The following is a 17,809-nucleotide window of genomic DNA, read 5'->3' on the forward strand; positions in this document are numbered from 1 at the left end:
AGAAACAAATATTCTAAGATCTTGTAATTTATTCTTTGATTTTGAGACTTTCATATTGAACTTCAAAAATGAAGATAAACAATTAAAACGTTAATAAAATATCCACATTTAAAAACGATGACAAATAATCCCATATTTTTTCAAAACTAATTAATTTTAAAAAGGTTTAATTATTCTGTGGCCCTTGAAATTTTGTCAAATTTTTAATTAGATCCTTAAATTATTTTATTCAAATGGCTTCCTAAACTTGTATGTATTTTTTAATTAAGTCTTTTAAACTTGTATTATTTTTTAATTAGATTCCTGCATTAGGGACCTAATTAAAAAAAATACTATTTCAAGGACCTAATTAAAAATAGTGAAATACTTCAGGGTCTGTACATTGATTTAGCTTTTTAAAAAAATTAACATAATATAAAGATTTCTAGATAAGCTCTGAATCAGAATTTAAATTCAAAACATAAACTTAATTTATTAAATCACAATGTAAAAATTTTGTGAGGCCCATCATCACACGCAAAAGGGGTAAATAGGCGAAGGTAGTTACTTTTTCCACTTCCCCCCATTACTTATAGACTCTCATTTCCCATCATTTTTTAAATTTCTTTCCCTAAACTGCCCCCATACATACCCTTCCCTAACACTCTTTCGAAAATAAAAAGAAAAATAATCCCGTCTCATTTATATTTAGCTTAGGCTCCTCCTTCTTCCACCAAGAAATTGTCGTTGTCCTTATCCTCTTCTCCTATGCTTGAAATCATTCACATGGTTGTTTTCATAATTAGCCATTCGATGTTTAAGTTAAGAATAAATTAAAGTAGTTGAATCATGAATGTGTACAAAACAATCCATAATATTTGTATTTGAGTTGGATAGTTTTACGACTAAGAACATTGTATTGGAGAGACCTTGGTGCAATTAAATTCTAAAAATTGGTGACATCATTTTGTTGACCAATGTGTGTAAATTTTTCTTTTTCTCTAAATTTCTTTATTTTCAATCATTAAATAAATAAGAATATTATTTTATTTTTTAATTGGTACTTTTATTGGTTTTATAAAAGTTAATTAGAAGAGTATAAAAGCAAATTATTTAAATAGACGAGTGTTAGATTTGATTAATTAAATAATGGGGCTGGTGTTAAATTAATCGTGGTTTTTTTTTTCTTAACTTCTCGTGGGCTTGCAAAACTGCAGCCCAATATTTGTTGGTTGTGTATGTTTTTTTATGTGCATTATTATTTTCACCTCTATTTTATCTATTCTCACCCCCATTTATTTATTTAAATGCCTATTCTACCCCTTTTCCTCACCCTCTCCCTCCTCCTCCCATACTCCCTTTTGTTTTTTTCTCTCCTTTCACACCCTTACTCTACATTCTCTCCTGCACCCCCTCCCATTCTCTCATCTTTACTCTCTTGCACAAGTCGTCATTCTTGTGTTTGAATTTGTTGTTAGACAAAAACACATTTGTTGTGTATATAACACAAGAAGTTGTCATTCTTGTGTTTGTGTTGGTCATTAGACGAAAACACATTAGTTGTGTATATAACACAATGTAAACATGTTTCTATTTGTTTTTAATCATATCCATTTAATTATTTTTATCCTTTTTTTAAAAAAAAAAATATCACATAAGAAGTCACTTAATGTGTAGGAAACAAAATGTCGAGTATCTACCGAGTGTCCTATTGAGAGGATGTGCAGTTATCATTTATCATTTTGAATAAAGTAATCTCCTTGCACATGATCATGTTGTTGGTGCACACACTTGGAGCTACCATATGTCATAACTCATAACTATGTGTTTTCATTATTTGAGTAATATTCCAAGAGGGTGGAAGATGGGTGTCTAACCACCCAAACCGTGCCCAATGTCTCATTCTTAACTTTGATGATTTGGAGCAGCCAAGAAAATCCACTTTTGTCATTAGCTTTTTTTTTTTTTTTTTTTCATGTTAACCCTTTGATTCATCATGAGAAAAAAAATTTGATTATTCCAGAATTTGGTGAAAGTTAAGTAAAGTTTAATAAAAAAATATTTTTATTAAAAATTAAGCTCAAATAATATTTGAATGATATATTAATCATTTATATCTAATTACTTGATTTACTTTTATATTTGATATTAGCTGATATCACACGAGTCAATTTTCTTCGTTTGCAATATGAAGTTTTCTATTGTTTTTTTTTTTTTTTTTTGCTTTGTTCTCTTTCACTACCACAACAATCTTTAACTCACGTGACACTTTAAAGTGTCGGCATATTATGTTCTTTATCGTGTTTGATGCACAATCCATATTGCTCAACATATATACAATTTTCTACCCAAATAGAATGAATAAAAACTCGTCCACTCTCTCGTTCATATTAAATTTTTAAAATATTATTTTATTAGTACATATCAATTGTTATAATTTATTATAAGAGAAATTTTTGAACTTACAATCTCTCCCTTCCTTCACCCTTTACACCGTCAACCTTATATCTCCTCCGATAAAATAATTTGTATCTTATATATTAATCAATTAATAGTTAAATAAATAGCATGTGATAGTAGTAGTGTAATAGTGTTTTAACCAGATGTAAACCGAAAACTAAAAACTAAAAACAATGAAAGACGGAACAAAACGATTTATTTTATTGAATTAGATCGAATTTTATACGTAATTTTGGAAATCAGTACAATCTAATTTAAATTAAATGCATACATGCTTGTATCATTCTATTTTAAAATTATCATAGCAATTTATTTTTTGATTTTAAGATTATCCAAATTATATTTTATTTTAATTTTTTTATAATGTTAATGATTTTGCATTAAAAATGAAATTTGTTCTTTCACCTATTTTTCTATTATATAGTTGTTATGTTTTATTTTTAAAATTGAATAAAAATATGCAATAAGATTTATTTAATGCCTTCTAATAAAAACAAACACTAAAAACTGATTCAATTTAAATTTAAATTTAAAATTACACTGACTGAATAATTAAATTAAAAATCAATAAAACCAAATCTTCCTACAGTCGATCTAAATCATCTAATTTAATTCAAAACTACTTAGTGTAAGATACTTACAAAAAAAAAAAATACTTAATGTAAGATGAAGGGAAAATAAAAAATATGGAGCAGAATGGCAGTACTACTAGTAATCTAATGCTTTTATTGGCAAAATACCTGGGTGAGTTACGTGTAACTCTACATCACAAATACTTAAATAGATCCAATCACATGCTGCTTCATGATTTATTAATTCCTCCTTCTTTGTTCCCCCACAAACAGAAACAAAAAACTCTGTTCTTTCTCTTCACCGCCACTATTAGACAAAGGTAAATTTATTTCATCTCTCTATGTTACTGTCTTTGCCTTCTTGCCTTTGGTTTTGTCATTTGGGTAGGAGCTTTATGTTTTGGTGTGAATTGTCCTTGCTAGATCTGTTATTTTATTATGTTAAGATATTCAGATTCTTCAATTTGTCTCGTGTCATGTGTTTGCATGTTGGTAGAAAATATGAAAAACACAAGATGACCCAGCAAAACAATTGAATAATTTAAGTTCCATTAATTACATTGCACCACTTGCACTTAATTCTTTTATGATAGAATGTTCTCTGCATCTGTTTCATTTATAATTGTTCCAATTGAAAATTATAGATCTCTAAAATTCTCTCATCAGACGTGCACATATGTAATTTACAATTGTCAGAATCATTCTATTGAGTCGTTAATGTCAAATATTAGTCTAACACACACACACACAAGCACACATCACAGCTATATCTCTATTTCATGTCTTTAATTTATTCAACAATTCAATGTAAGAAGTATCAGGCATGTTTTGAACAAGTGTTGGTGTCAGAAATGTGTCTGACATGGAGACACTTTGAACCAGAGAGGTGTTGGTGTTTCATAGTTTATATTATTGTTGTGTTATTTGATTTTGATTTGATCTTCCTATAGGGTGCTGAGAGAGAACAAAAAAAATGAAGATTTGTTGCATTGGAGCTGGGTATGTTGGAGGACCAACCATGGCCGTGATTGCAATGAAGTGTCCTAAGAGTGTTGTGGTAACCGTAGTGGACATATCTTTGCAGCAAATCAACGCATGGAACAACGATCACCTTCCCATCTACGAGCCGGGCCTCGATGAAGTGGTGAAGTAGTGCAGGGAGAGTGCTGCAAGGATGATTGCTGATGTCTCAAAATCAGACAAAATTGTGGTTGAGAAATCCACTGGTCCTGTGAAGACAGAAGAGGCAATTGAGAGAATCTTGACTCACAACAACAAAGGCATCAATTTCACAATTCTTTCAAATCCAGAGTTTCTTGCTAAGGGCACAACAATTGATGACCTATTCAAACCAGATAGGGTTCTCATTTGGGGTAGGGAGACCCCACAAGGGCAAAAGGTAATACAACCTCTCAAAGAAGTGTACACTAATGGGATTCTATCCGTTAAATATGAGTTATTTTTTTTTTAATAAAAATATATTAAAAATATCTTAAAAAATATTTATTTAACCGTTATTTTTGGATTGAATGATAAGAATTGATATTTTTTTATTTATGACTTGTAGATATGAAAAGGAAGAATTAAAATCAAAACAAATCCGAAAGTTATCAAAAATATAAATAAGGAAGATTTTTTTTGGTAACCGCCAAATATAAGATATGAAAAGGATGAATTAAAAGCAAAACAAATATAAAAGATATCAAAAATAAATAAGGAAGCTTTTTTGGCATCAGTCCCAAGTTCACTCCAACATCTATAAAAAGGGAGTCAAGCCAAGGAGAAAAGACACACAAAGTCTCAGAACACTCTCACTACTACCCAAAGCCTGAGAACTCCTCTTCTCCTCTCTTTTTATCATTTTTTCCAATTCTTTCTTCCATCCCTCCCATTATAAAGCCCTCATGACCATGAGTGGTTAATCCCTTAGTTAGGGCCTGATAGGCCTAAAAAGCCAAACGATGTATAGTACACTTCAAATTTATCAATGTAAAAGGAGTCCCTTACAAGTTTCTTTTTTATTCTATTATCTTTTCTGTTTCTATCTTGCATATTTCATCTTATTATCCTGTTAGGGGTTAGGTGCTCGAGAGAGGGCAACCTTTAATTAAGATATAAGGAGAGTATGCATGTATCGATTTTAGGGATTAGATGTTCGAGAGAGGGTAACCTTTAATAGAACAAGAAGAAAGAATATCTTAATAAAATCATTGCTAGACATAAAATGATTACATTATGCTTATGCGTCAAAGCAAGCATCTAGAATTAAACCTTCATGCATTTTATTTATTGAATCTTTTCAAAGACATTTGGGAGATAGGTAAGTAACATAGACTTGTCATCATGAGACATCAAGGGTAAGTATTTTAACAGATGCGGGTAGAATAAAATCAATTGCATTGGTAAAGAAAATCATTAATTCATACATCCTAGCGCGATAAAGGCATGCTAGGTCTTGACATTCCCATCCATTTGAATTTTACTTTGTATCACTTTGCTTTCTCTTTTATTGTTTATTTACAATTTTGAATTCATGTTTTCCAACCCTTAAATCTTTATAAATTCATTACACTTATAAATTGAAAAAGTATTTAAAATAAGTACAACACGAGATCCCTGTGAAAATCGACACTCAGACTTTCGAGATTTTACTACTTAGACAAATTGATACACTTGCCAATCGGTTAACAAATTCCTGAAACGAATTTGTGGTCTACTGAACTCTCAAAGCTTGCAGCCAGTACCTTTATGGCACAGAGGATCACTTCTGTGAATGCCATGTCAGCACTCTGTGAGACTATTGATGCTGATGTGTCAAGGTTATTTTTATTTTTATTTTTTTATTTGTGATTGTTAGTTGTTAGTTTTTGTTAGAACATCTCCAATGCATGATGCTTAAATGAATTGCTTAAAGTTAAACAATGTTTCTTAACAATTTTTTTTATTAGAATGGATGATATGTCAATGCTCTGTATAATTGAGTTGTTTAATTGATTATTATAAAAAAAGACCAATTTTTTAATCTAAAATTTAATGTGACTCAAGTTAAGTGCTTACTTTAAAAACTTTAGAGTTGAAGTAAATTTTTGTATAAAGTTCTTAAATCTATGTGGCATTAATTGTAGGATTCACAAATTTAAGACAAACAATTCATTTAAGCAATCATACATGATAGACGCTTTTGGTGGAGAAATTCGAACCCCCAACTTCTCCTTTCCCTTCACTTCACCACTAAGTCAACCTTATAACCTTCTCTTATGTGTTACAGGTGTTGCACTCAATTGGGACAGACTCAAGGGTTGAACCAAGTTCCTGAATGCCAGTGTTGGCTTTGGTGGCTCCTGCTTTCAGAAGGACATAATGAACTTGGTGTACATTTGTGAGTGCAATGGCCTTCCTAAGGTGCCAAATTATTGGAAGCAAGTTGTAAAAGTGAATGACTACCAGAAACCAAGATTTGTGAACAGGGTGGTGCATCAATGTTCAACACAATTTCAACAAAAAAATTGCAATTCTTGGCTTTGCTTTCAAGAAGGACACTGGTGACACTAGGGAGACTTCAACAATTGATATGTGCAAGGGGCTTTTGGGAGACAAGGCCAAGTTGAGCATATATGACCCTCAAGTCACTGAAGACCAAATCACAAAGGATCTTTCAATGAGGAAGTTTGATAAGGACCACCCTGCACATCTTCAGCCACCAAGCCCTACTTCAATAAAGCTATTGTCTGTGGTTTGGGATGCTTATGATGCACTGAAGGATGCACATGGTGCTTGCATTCTCACCGAGTGGGATGCGTTCAAGAAGCTTGATTAGAAGAAAGTTTATGACAGCATGCAGAAGCCAACATTTATATTTGATGGAAGGAATGTTGTGGATGTTAAGAAGGTAAGGGAAATTGGGTTCATTGTGTATGCCATTGGAAGGCCACTAGATCCATGGCTCAAGGACATGCCTTCAGTCGTGGCTTAATTAAAGGGAGAAAAAAAACTTGCTGGAGACAATGTCATTCTATTCTTGTTCTTTTAATTGCATTTCTCTTCTTGCTCCTTTTCTATTTGATTAGTTTTGTTTCACAAGATCATATGATACTGTAGTGTCCATTCTTGTCTTTTTTAGTTAGCTGAAAATTCTAATTTGTTGACTTGCCTTTATGTAATATAAACTAAGCATGGGACCTTGGCTATTGCACAGGGTTAATGACATATGATTGTTTCAAGAGTTGTTTTATTGTTTATATATATTAAAAAAAACATATTTTAAAATGTCGAGAAACAAAATGAATATTTACTTTTAATACAATGATTTTAATCTTGAGGGGGAAAAAAATATTACAGAAGTTAAATAATTTATGATCATTCAAGGTAATAATACATTGTGGTTATTAAGATATTTATAATTCGTTGACATCTCTAACCTTGTAATTAAGTTGGTCAACAAAGCTAATGAATGGACGTGTAGACAAGGATCAATTACCATCCTTGAATTAAACATTCTTGTCATTTTGAATCTAAGATGCAAGATCAAATTAGCAAGAACAACTTTGAAAGACACAATGCATAAGTTTACCGCCAATTATAAATTATCAATTTCTCTATGTTTATTTGAGATCCATTTGATATATAACACTTGGGTGGAAGTTCATAATTTGATAAAGAAGATGCTATATAACGAAATTAATCTTGTACCTGTTGTAGCTAAATTTTTTTTCTTGACAACTTCTTTATTTTGAGGTCTATTTGATTATTCAATTTTTTAGAGTGTGTGATATCTATAAAAGGTATTTTGACGTTTAAGATAAGACTCACATTAAGTAATAAATAAGAATTAACAATGCTTTTATCTAGAGAATCTCACTCCTATTTATACATAGGTCTCTAAGTGAAGTACATAGAATTCATCCCTCCTACATAACAAGAGTTATCCTTCTAAGCCCTTTCATAAAGTGAGACGTCCAGTATCCATGATCACACACAAGAGTTATCCCTCCTTTAATAGGTTTTTGGATTTGTTCATCGTCACGCATATAAAGTAATCAATTGAAGGTTATGGATAAATTAAATGTGATTTATTTTATTTCATAATTAATTAATAAAAATATGATTTAACTAACAACATATTTAATTAAATGAGACGCAGTCCCAACTTGTTTGTGCGTAATTTTGACCCTGGGTGATCAAAGACAACCATAAGTTGAAAACACGCTATATGAAATTGGCTTATTTGCTATCCTTTTTAAGCTGTTTCCCGAGCTGTTCCTTCAAGTAAGAGTTGTGTTAATATTTAATTGTGAAAATATTAACACAACTCTTAAAACGACATCATTTTAAAGGGACAGTATAGAGACAACTTGAAAAAGGACAACAGAGAAGTCAGGTCCCACGCTACATAGGTATATTAATCAATGCATGATTCATGAGAGATGAGATTAACTTATAGACAATGAAATCTTATAATATTTATTTATTTTATTTACTATTCATTGAATACTTTTATGATTTTCTATCAAGTTTTTTTATACCATGATCCTTTCTTATATCAAGTTAGTTTTTCTTTAAAAAAACAAAGGTGTGAATAATAATAATAATAATAATAATAATAATAATAATAATAATAATAATAATAATAATGTGATATATAGATATAAAGATAAAAACATTATTATATAAATTATCGTATTTTTTAATTATATTATATATGAATATAATATAATATACTGCTTGTAGAATCCAAGTGAATAAGATAAAAACAATTTTTAAAAACAATTTCGTGTCTTACCTTTTAAATTTGTTTTTTTTTTTCCAAAAAAAAGGGGTGTCATTGGAGTTTTTTTTAATATTGGCCGTTTTTGCGTGTCGCTTATTCGAGGCCCAACCCAAGAGTATTTCAACCCGACATTCACACCGGACCGTGTCGTATTGAAAAGCACGAACCGTCCCTCTTTCTTCTTCGCGTTCTTTGTTCGATCCTTCTTCTCCCTTTCGATCCTCGATTTCCTTTTAATTATTATTCCTAATTCTTCAATCGAGTCCTTGCCTCGTTCAATTCCCATTTTCCTCTTCCGTTTGATCCCTTAATCGTTCCCCTTTCGTAACCTTTGTAGTTTAGGGTTAGGGTTTCGATTCGGTCTTTCAGGGTCGTAAGATTGTCGTTTTTTGTTGTGTTTCCCCCAAAACTCCTGGTTTTGGTTCTTATTCGCTTGATATTTCGTCCCAATTTGGCGTAATTTCTTGTCGCGTTTACGATTCTAGGGTTTCGTTCCGGTCGATTTTTAGGGCTTTTTTATCTTTGAATTTCAGGAGGGGTTTTCTGTAAATTGATTGAGGGGTTTGCTTCCTTCCCATACCTGACGAAATTCTAGCGGTCCTATTGCTTTTTATTTATTGATTTCTACGGTGAGTCAAGAATCTAGGGTTAGGGTTTGAAATACAATTAGGTATTATTCTAATTAGTGAAATTCAATTGGGGGTATGTTCTTTGGTGTTGAGGAACAACCTTTGTTGTTTAATTCTGTATCCAATTCTCTTCAATTAGGCCTTTTGATTTTCGTTTGTCCCTAAATTGTTCCGAAGTGCTGTGTTTGGCGGGTTGTCTGAAGTTTGAATTTTGAAAGAATACAAGGTGAGGATGATTTTCTGTCATTCCTGCTTTATAGTTGTTTTGTGATGTTTTTGGGTTTAAAACGCTATTGTTTACAATTAATTGCTTCTGATATGCTGCTCTACCTTTAATGTGGTAGTGAGAATTTCACTGTAATGCTATATGCATATGATACTCCTCTGTCCTGCAAATGTGATATTGCATGGCTGGCAGCTCTGCCTTCTTTTGTTCCTTTAATCATAACATTTGTAGGAATTTCTTTACACTTGACTAGAGGGTTATCCATTGTAAAAAGAAAAAAGAGGGATGTTAATATGTTTATTGAGCTTGGTACATCTAGCAGCAAGTAGCAGTTATGGGAATTCTGGCTCCTTTGAATTGATATTAGCTTTTTTAGTTTGTTTCTTTCAAAACTGAAACAGTGCCTTTTCTTTTATGGTGAACATATTTCTAGAATGTTAATGTTCCATTTTTCACAAATCTTTTGTTAACAATTCTATCCCTCTTTGCATGCAAACATACATACTCTGAGCACAAAGACAAACACCCCCCTAAGAGTACAAAGTCATTTGTGCATCAAATGCCTTTATTTATGTAGTTATTTTTTTTAATACCTACCCTTAATTATTCCATAACAGAATCAGAATGGGGTATAAGAGATGCCGTGAGGCTAATGAATTTGAGGATCTTTCTTTGAACAAGGCAAAACGTTTTGAATGCAACAATGAGCTGGTTTCATTAGCTGATATTGTTACGCCCAACAAGGCCTTTGCTAAGACTGTTATTAAAGGTAAATGATTTTCTTATAATATAGTTTAATTTGTTGAGATATTTGTTAAACATACTTTTTTTGTCATTGGTCTGATTGAAAATTTTGTCTGATAATTAATATATACTAAATAATATTCTTTTCATTTTGTACATAGGTGATGAAGATGGCTTTTACAACATTCAATGGTATGATCCACTTGAAACAGATGCTGCCAAAGAATCTCCATATAGTGGTGACAAGAATGGTAAAACCAGTGGCCACTTCCGCAGCTGTTCTAGTGAGGATGATACTGGTTCTGGGGCGACATCATTATCATCTGCTTCCTCAGATTGTTTGGAATTTGATACTCCGCAGAAAGTATTTGTTCCTTTGGATGATGACTATTTAGACTTTGATTGCTCACCTAGAAAATCAGTTCCCATTGGACCAAATCATCAAGCCACCATTCCTGTTTGGAGGGGTAAAGTGAATAAGATGTTGGAGTTAGGCATATATAATCATGACAGTCCCTCCTCTGGCTTAGTATCAGCTCATACTGTTGATGAAGATGAAGAGAGGCTCATGGGAACTTCTGTGCTCTCAATGGATGAGTTTAGCTTTCATTATTTTAGTAGTAATGAGATTGGACAAGGCAGGACAGAGTGTAACTGCATGGATCGTTGCTCCATCAGATGTGTTAGACAGCATGTTAGGGAAGCGCGTGAAAATTTGATGGAGACTCTTGGGGAGGAAAAATTTGTTAACTTGGGCTTTTGTGACATGGGAGAGGATGTTTCACGTCAATGGACTGAGGAAGAAGAAGACATGTTTCATGAGGTTGTCTACAGCAATCCTGCATCATTGGGTAGAAACTTTTGGAAGCATTTGTCAGTCACTTTCTCTTCTCGAACCAGTAAAGAAATTGTCAGCTACTATTTTAATGTTTTTATTCTGCGGAGGAGGGCTGCTCAGAACAGATCCAGATTTTTGGATATTGATAGTGATGATGATGAATGTCAAACAAGAAACTCTAGGATTTTTGGTTTTGAAAATTCTGATGATTCTGCCATTGAGTCTCTTGGTGATGAAGATGTCCGTGTGGAAAACCATGATAATTATTCTGATGAAGATGATGATGACGATAACACTGATGATGGAACTGAAGATAATGTTCATGGAGTAACTGGATGTGATATTGGAAACACCACTGAGATAGAGGGTGAGATTGATCAAAACCCATCAAATTCGAAGGTGAACTCACAGATTGAGCCTTGGAGTAATCCTGATGAGCATGTCAATGGGACTCCTGGAATCCTGAACTACAATATTGCTGTCGGGGATGACTCCTGTATGTCCTTCGAATGTGATGCCAATATGCATGTGTCTTGCCATTCTCATGGTTTAGGAGGTGCTAGTTCCGCTTTGCAAGCTAGGGGATATAATTGTAATCAGAGTCCACATACGCAAGGAAAACTTGATTTGTCCAGCAATGAGATGGATCATGTTTATTTGATGGAGCCCTGTGTTTCTAAAGATTGGTATCCTGGGTACTCAACATGTCCAACGCCAAGTACAGATTTAGACTTCTTACCTACCTCCAATTTGATTGAAGAGTTTTTTGGCTATGGTACTCTGGATAAAAAAGACCTGAAGTGACTGAGGTATTAACTCAGTTTTTTTGGCATCAGCTTGACAGATTTAAGCTACTTGAGGGTGCCAATCCAGGTCTTAGAAAGTTCCAGTCATGGACGTGTTATTTGAGTACCAGGAAGGGAGCGACTTAATAGTGGTGGAAAGCCTTCTATTCTTTATTTCTTTCTTTTTTTTTCTTTTTTGCCAGAAAGGAGAGGGTGAGGGTAGAGGTACATTTGATGTTAATTTGTATATACTTCGTGTTGACCTCACCGTTTCCAAAATAAAAATAAAAATGGGTTCTCCCCGTTACTGTTGTTCATTTTACTACCTCACAATTTGTATGATATAATTGTAAAAAGCCAGTTTGAATTTGAATATTGTCTCGTATTGTCATAATTTTTGTCCTGTGCAGATATTGCATGCGGTATTATTTTGAGTTTGTGCACTTGTGTATTAAATTTTTTGATGGATGGCAATTTAATTTGTTACTAGTATTTTTTTTTACCGTCCCTTGTTAACATTTGTTCTTCCTTCGGTTATTTGACTGCTTTGAATGATATCCAACTTATCAAGAGGGTGGAAGAAGGTACTTTTTCCTCTTTATTGGAGAGGTCTTAAAAAAGTAATGGAAAGAACAAAATGCAATTTTTACCTCTTTATTTTTTTAAATTTATGATTTTAATTTTTTATTTTTTAATTAAAATATTTCGTCTTTTACTTTATAAAATCTCCTATTCAATTCCTTTGGTCAAACTTGATTATATACTTTTTAAATTTTTTAATAAATCAAATTTGTCAATAATTAAATAATTTTAAAAAAGTTATTTAAATAACAAAAAGATATGCGTGTTAATAAAATTGTGAATTTTTTAAAAGTGAAAAATAATGTATTAATAAAAATGTGAGATTAAAATTATGAATTTTTAAAAAATGAGAAATAAAATATCTTAATTAAAAAAATAAAGAAACTAAAATTATAGTTTTAAAAAAATAGAAATATAAAAATTACATTTTAATCAAAAGGAAATTAATTCTGCCTGTCTTTTGTTGTCATTTAAGACTTGTTTTGCTGCGAGATACAGTAAAATATCTATCTGTTTGTTTTATGCCAAAAATTAAATTAAGATGCTGCAGATATTGGCTGTTGGGGTATTTTAGCCATGGAGAATCGTTCTAGCATGAGACATGTTGTTGACATCTAATATTTAATGATTTAAAATTAATTATATTACTCCCTCTGATCCTTTTGCCTAAATAATGGGCTCAATCACTCTTCAGCATTGTTACTGTTAGCCCTAAACCTTATTACTTCAATCCCATCATCATCTCCTGCACATCTCTCATCCACATTGTCATCTAAGTGAACCTTTTCAACATTTTTCCTAATCACTATTTTCCTCAACATTGTCTTCATGTTCCACAACTCCTCTACACTTCCCATCACCTACACTCCCATTCTTGCTTGAATTACCATATGTATTTTCTTCATGATCTACATAAAAGTCTATTTGACATTTGTTATGCATCCATAGCTCCCCATTTCAGTTGCATGTGCATCCAATATAATTTTTCTCAAACCATTTTCAAAGGTATAACTTTGGTTCTTCCACCACAACTTCAACTTACCTTTGTATCCGAAATCATCCTTCATTCTTAAGGCTTGAAAATATGACCAACTATCCATCTCTATCCCATGAATGACCTCCACCTCTCCACTTTTGCACTGTAATTTGTGGTCCCATATAATTTTTTTATTAGTAGGTCCATACAAATGAGTCTTTGAGATGAATTTTAAGAGAAAAAAGTTCCTTAAGACATATGATGTGACATAATTAACAAATAACATTGTATATTTATCTTTATCTATTTAAACCTGCTTATTTGTTCATTAGAGCCTTAACTCCTAATAAAGTTGCGAACACCTTTCTTCTCACATTATATAGACGGATTTCTTGGATTTAATGGTCATTTGAATACCAGGATTGTAATTCCTAATAAGCCAGGATGTCAGTCCCATCAGCCTCTTGGATTTAATGATCAAGTAAAATATATAATATTGGTTATAAAAAAATTTAGATAACTAATAAATAAATATTAGAGATTAAACAAATTGATAAAATGATTAAAATTAAAAAAATATTGTTTGGTCATTTGTGGCGGATTTTAAAACCATCAGAAATTGCAAAACTTGCAAAATTGCAAGAGGTATACTTTGTGACAGTTAAAAACAACCACAATTTTTTTTAGTGAATTTATCAACATTCAATTAAAAATTACTACAAATCATTTGTGACATCCACAGTCTTAATGATTATTCTTGATTGTCGATAATGTATTTTATGATAATTTTTAATCTTCAAAAATGATTTTTTTAACTGCTACAAATTACAGAATTTTTTATAGTGTAAAATACTCACGTCCTTAGAACGTGGATTATGGACCTTAATTTAACCACAAAATCAAACTTGTAAGATGAGTGTTACCCTCTACTTATCTACACTAATATGTTTATATTACTAGTTATTATGGGATCTCTAACTTTCTCTCATGCCGAAGACTAGACATATCGAACATGAAATTTGTAAGATTGGACATATGCGGGTTGTTTGATAATAGGTAAGGATTGTTTTCCATTTGTATATACTAATTTGATCATATCATTAGTTGATATGAGATCTTCAACACATAGTAAGAAAAAATACTACAAACAAATCTGGTGATTCTAAAACATGAAGGTGGTCATATCTAATATGAAGAAGTAATGAAAAAACAGACTATAGTCACAATATTGGTGTTAAGAAATGCAATGCAATTAAATATTGTTTTCAATGGAGGAGACAAAAGAAGGAGCTTCGAACAATAACAAGCCTTTCACTTGTGTAAGCTCATATGCAAGAGAATTTAAGGCATAGTTTGGAGGCTTCAGTTTTGGTGTGTCATATCATGTGTCACGCCCCTCAATCTTAAAGCCTAGAGATCCTTAAAATAATCTACAAATCTTGATCAAACTCTCTCACACGACTAAACGTGTTGCCTAAATTTAAGGAAATAATCTTATTTTGCCAAAATTAACTCACTTTTATTTAGAAAAAAAATCATAAAAAATTGTATAAAAGATCCACAAGAAAAAATCTGCAAGTAAAAGTCAATATAATATAAGCTTTTGTATACCAAAATGAAGATAAAAGAACAGAAAAAATAGGCTTGAAAAATCCAAAAAAAAAGAAACTTTTTATTATTATGAAAAGGCAATTGATGTATAAAAAATATTATTTAACCAATCATAAGGGTTGATACAATAAAAATTAAACGAAAAGTTGGCATGCAATATTAACATAAATTTGTCTACATAAATAACAATAATAAAGAAAATTATTAAGGATTACATTGTTTATGTCCCCTCAATAACTAAAAATTTACAAATTAAAATTTTATATGTTGTTTTAATTATTTAAAATTATGAATAATTGAGAAATAAACAATTTTATATAATATTTTGAAGTTATAATGGATATATCTAGTGGTAGGATTATTTTTACATGAGTGTTCTGCAATTGATCATCATGCTTCTAACCCTTGTTCGCTAAGGCGAATGATTGAATTGTTGTGATAAGTTTGATTAATTTTAAGGTCTTCAACTTTGCAAATTCGATGCTATGAGGTGTAGGGTAAATCTTCATCTTTTCCATCTGACCAAGAGTGCTCTTATAACATCCAAATTCACACAAAAACATAAAAAAATAAATCTTTTTTAATTTTTAAAATTAGTTTATATAATTTATTAACAAAAACAACAATTATGAACAAAATTTTTTTAAAAAAAACTAAGATAATTACTTACAAAATAAGGTGTGAAAAATAATTATCAATGAAAGTGTGGGGAAAAATAATATGACTTTTAAAAAGTTTCCTTGGCTTTTATGGTTTAATCTTTAACCAATTATGATAAGATTTAGTGATCATTGTTTATTCTTCTTAGTCTTACACAAAAATAACCCTCCCACTAAATATTTCTCATTATATATATAATGTATATAATTTATAAGAAATTTGTGTTGAAATTTAAAAAAAAAATAGTAATGTAAGTGAAAAATGTACTAATCATATTTTGTAATGTAAGTATTTTTTTTCCTAACATAATCATATAATATTAGTTGATCATAGAAAAGTATATTAATTATAATAAATACCTAGCAAAGTCATTTTTTCCCCAAAAAATCCAATCAGTTTTTTTTTTATTGAGGGTTTATAATGATATTGGATCAATTTGTTCAAATTTATTTATCAAAGAAAGTTTTTATTTTAATAAAATAAGCAACTTTATATATCTACTTTATATATTTAATGAGCAAAACCTATATGTTTATTAAAAAACATTTTTTAAAAGTGCTTATTTTAATTTTTTTTTTAAGTTTAAACAAATTGATCCATTAATATTACATGTTGTAAGTATATTAAAATTAATAAAAAAATATAAAATAAGATAAATGTGAATCATGCATGTTTTGATGATGTCGAAAAGAAATCACTTGATAATGATTGTTATCATCAAAAAGAGGGAGAATGTAAATGTATGAATACATGATTTTGATGATGCCAAAGAATAATCAAACAAAGTTGCGTTCGAGATTACTTTAACAAACATTCAAAGGTTAAACATTGCTTCAAGATGAATACAAGGTTGCTTCAACAAACAAGCATTACTTCAAGATTAATTCAAGATCAAGCTTTGCCTCAAAACAAAGTGTTTCCAAGACATCTAAGGCTATGGTAATCGATTACCAGGCAGTGTAATCGATTACCAGAAGACAATTTTGAAAAAACAGTTTTTAGAAGGGTTTTGAAATTTGAATTTAAAAGCTGTAATCGATTATCATTGGTGTTTGTAATCGATTACCAACAGAACTCTTGAAATTCATTTTGAAAAGTCATGATTCTTCAAAATATAACTATGTAATCAATTACCAGAACCCTGTAATCGATTATCAGTGAAGAATTTCAGAAATTTTTTTTTGAAAAGACACATCTCTTCAAACCATTTTGAAAAGGCACGAAGGACCTATATATATGTATGTCTGATTTCAAAAAGCAAGAGAGAGATATTTCAAGAGAACTTTATTGTCAAATGCTCTCTCAACAACTCTTGGGCAAACACTTACAAATCTATTGAGAGTTCATCCAAGAACTTCAAATTGTATTATCCACTCTAAAGGAGAGAAATCTTTCTATTCTTCTCAGAAAGTCGATTGTAATCAAGAGACTAGTTGTCTCTTAAATTGTGAGTTTCCTGAACACAAGGAAAAAGGATTCCTTGGGTGTTCAGAAGTTATAAAAAAGATTTTTACAAAGATAATGAAAAATCTTAAGTGGATTGCTTGAGGACTAGACGTAAGCACTAGAAGTAGCTGAACCAGTATAAATCGAGTTTGTATTTCTCTCTTCCCTTAAACTTCTTTTATTTATTGTTATTTATCTTTTGCTTTAAAGAAGATTATTTTTGAATTGTCTTTTGAGTAATTCATATTAAGGGTGCATTGTTAATTCAAAAAGAGAGTTAAATTGTAATTGAGAATAATTTTTGTATCTTAATTGAATCCTCCTTCTTCAGATAACTGAGGCCACTGTCCAGCAATAAATTTTAATTATTATTAATTAATACATTAAAAATAGAAATCAAATATTATAAATTAATCCGGTAGAAACACGTGTGACAAAAATGTCTCCTAAAATGAATATCTCTACACCTACAGTTTAGTTTAGTAAGGTTATTGAATAGACCTAACTTTGAATTTCAATCAATAAATAGAAAAA

At 30.9% G+C, this 17,809-nt stretch overlaps 1 protein-coding gene and 1 pseudogene across 1 annotated transcript; both read left to right on the forward strand.

The window, feature by feature from the left end:
• The first annotated feature begins 3,902 nt into the window (after positions 1 to 3,902).
• Positions 3,903 to 7,156, forward strand: LOC100817008 (UDP-glucose 6-dehydrogenase 1-like; annotated as a pseudogene).
• Positions 7,157 to 8,918: 1,762 nt separating this feature from the next.
• Positions 8,919 to 12,307, forward strand: LOC100793577 (uncharacterized). Its single transcript, XM_006605288.4, has 3 exons — positions 8,919 to 9,633; positions 10,251 to 10,402; positions 10,539 to 12,307. The coding sequence occupies exons 2-3, from the start codon at positions 10,258 to 10,260 to the stop codon at positions 12,017 to 12,019; spliced, it is 1,626 nt and encodes a 541-aa protein (XP_006605351.1). The 5' UTR covers positions 8,919 to 9,633; positions 10,251 to 10,257; the 3' UTR covers positions 12,020 to 12,307.
• Positions 12,308 to 17,809: the final 5,502 nt, after the last annotated feature.

The sequence above is a fragment of the Glycine max genome, chromosome 20 (assembly GCF_000004515.6).
Source record: "Glycine max cultivar Williams 82 chromosome 20, Glycine_max_v4.0, whole genome shotgun sequence".
Taxonomy (NCBI): domain Eukaryota; kingdom Viridiplantae; phylum Streptophyta; class Magnoliopsida; order Fabales; family Fabaceae; genus Glycine; species Glycine max.

Coding starts and splice junctions, on each gene's coding strand:
- LOC100793577 (XM_006605288.4), top strand. CDS start 10,258: ATGGGGTATAAGAGATGCCGTGAGGCTAATGAATTTGAGGATCTTTCT. Junction 10,403..10,538: donor TGCTAAGACTGTTATTAAAG/GTAAATGATTTT, acceptor TTTTGTACATAG/GTGATGAAGATGGCTTTTAC.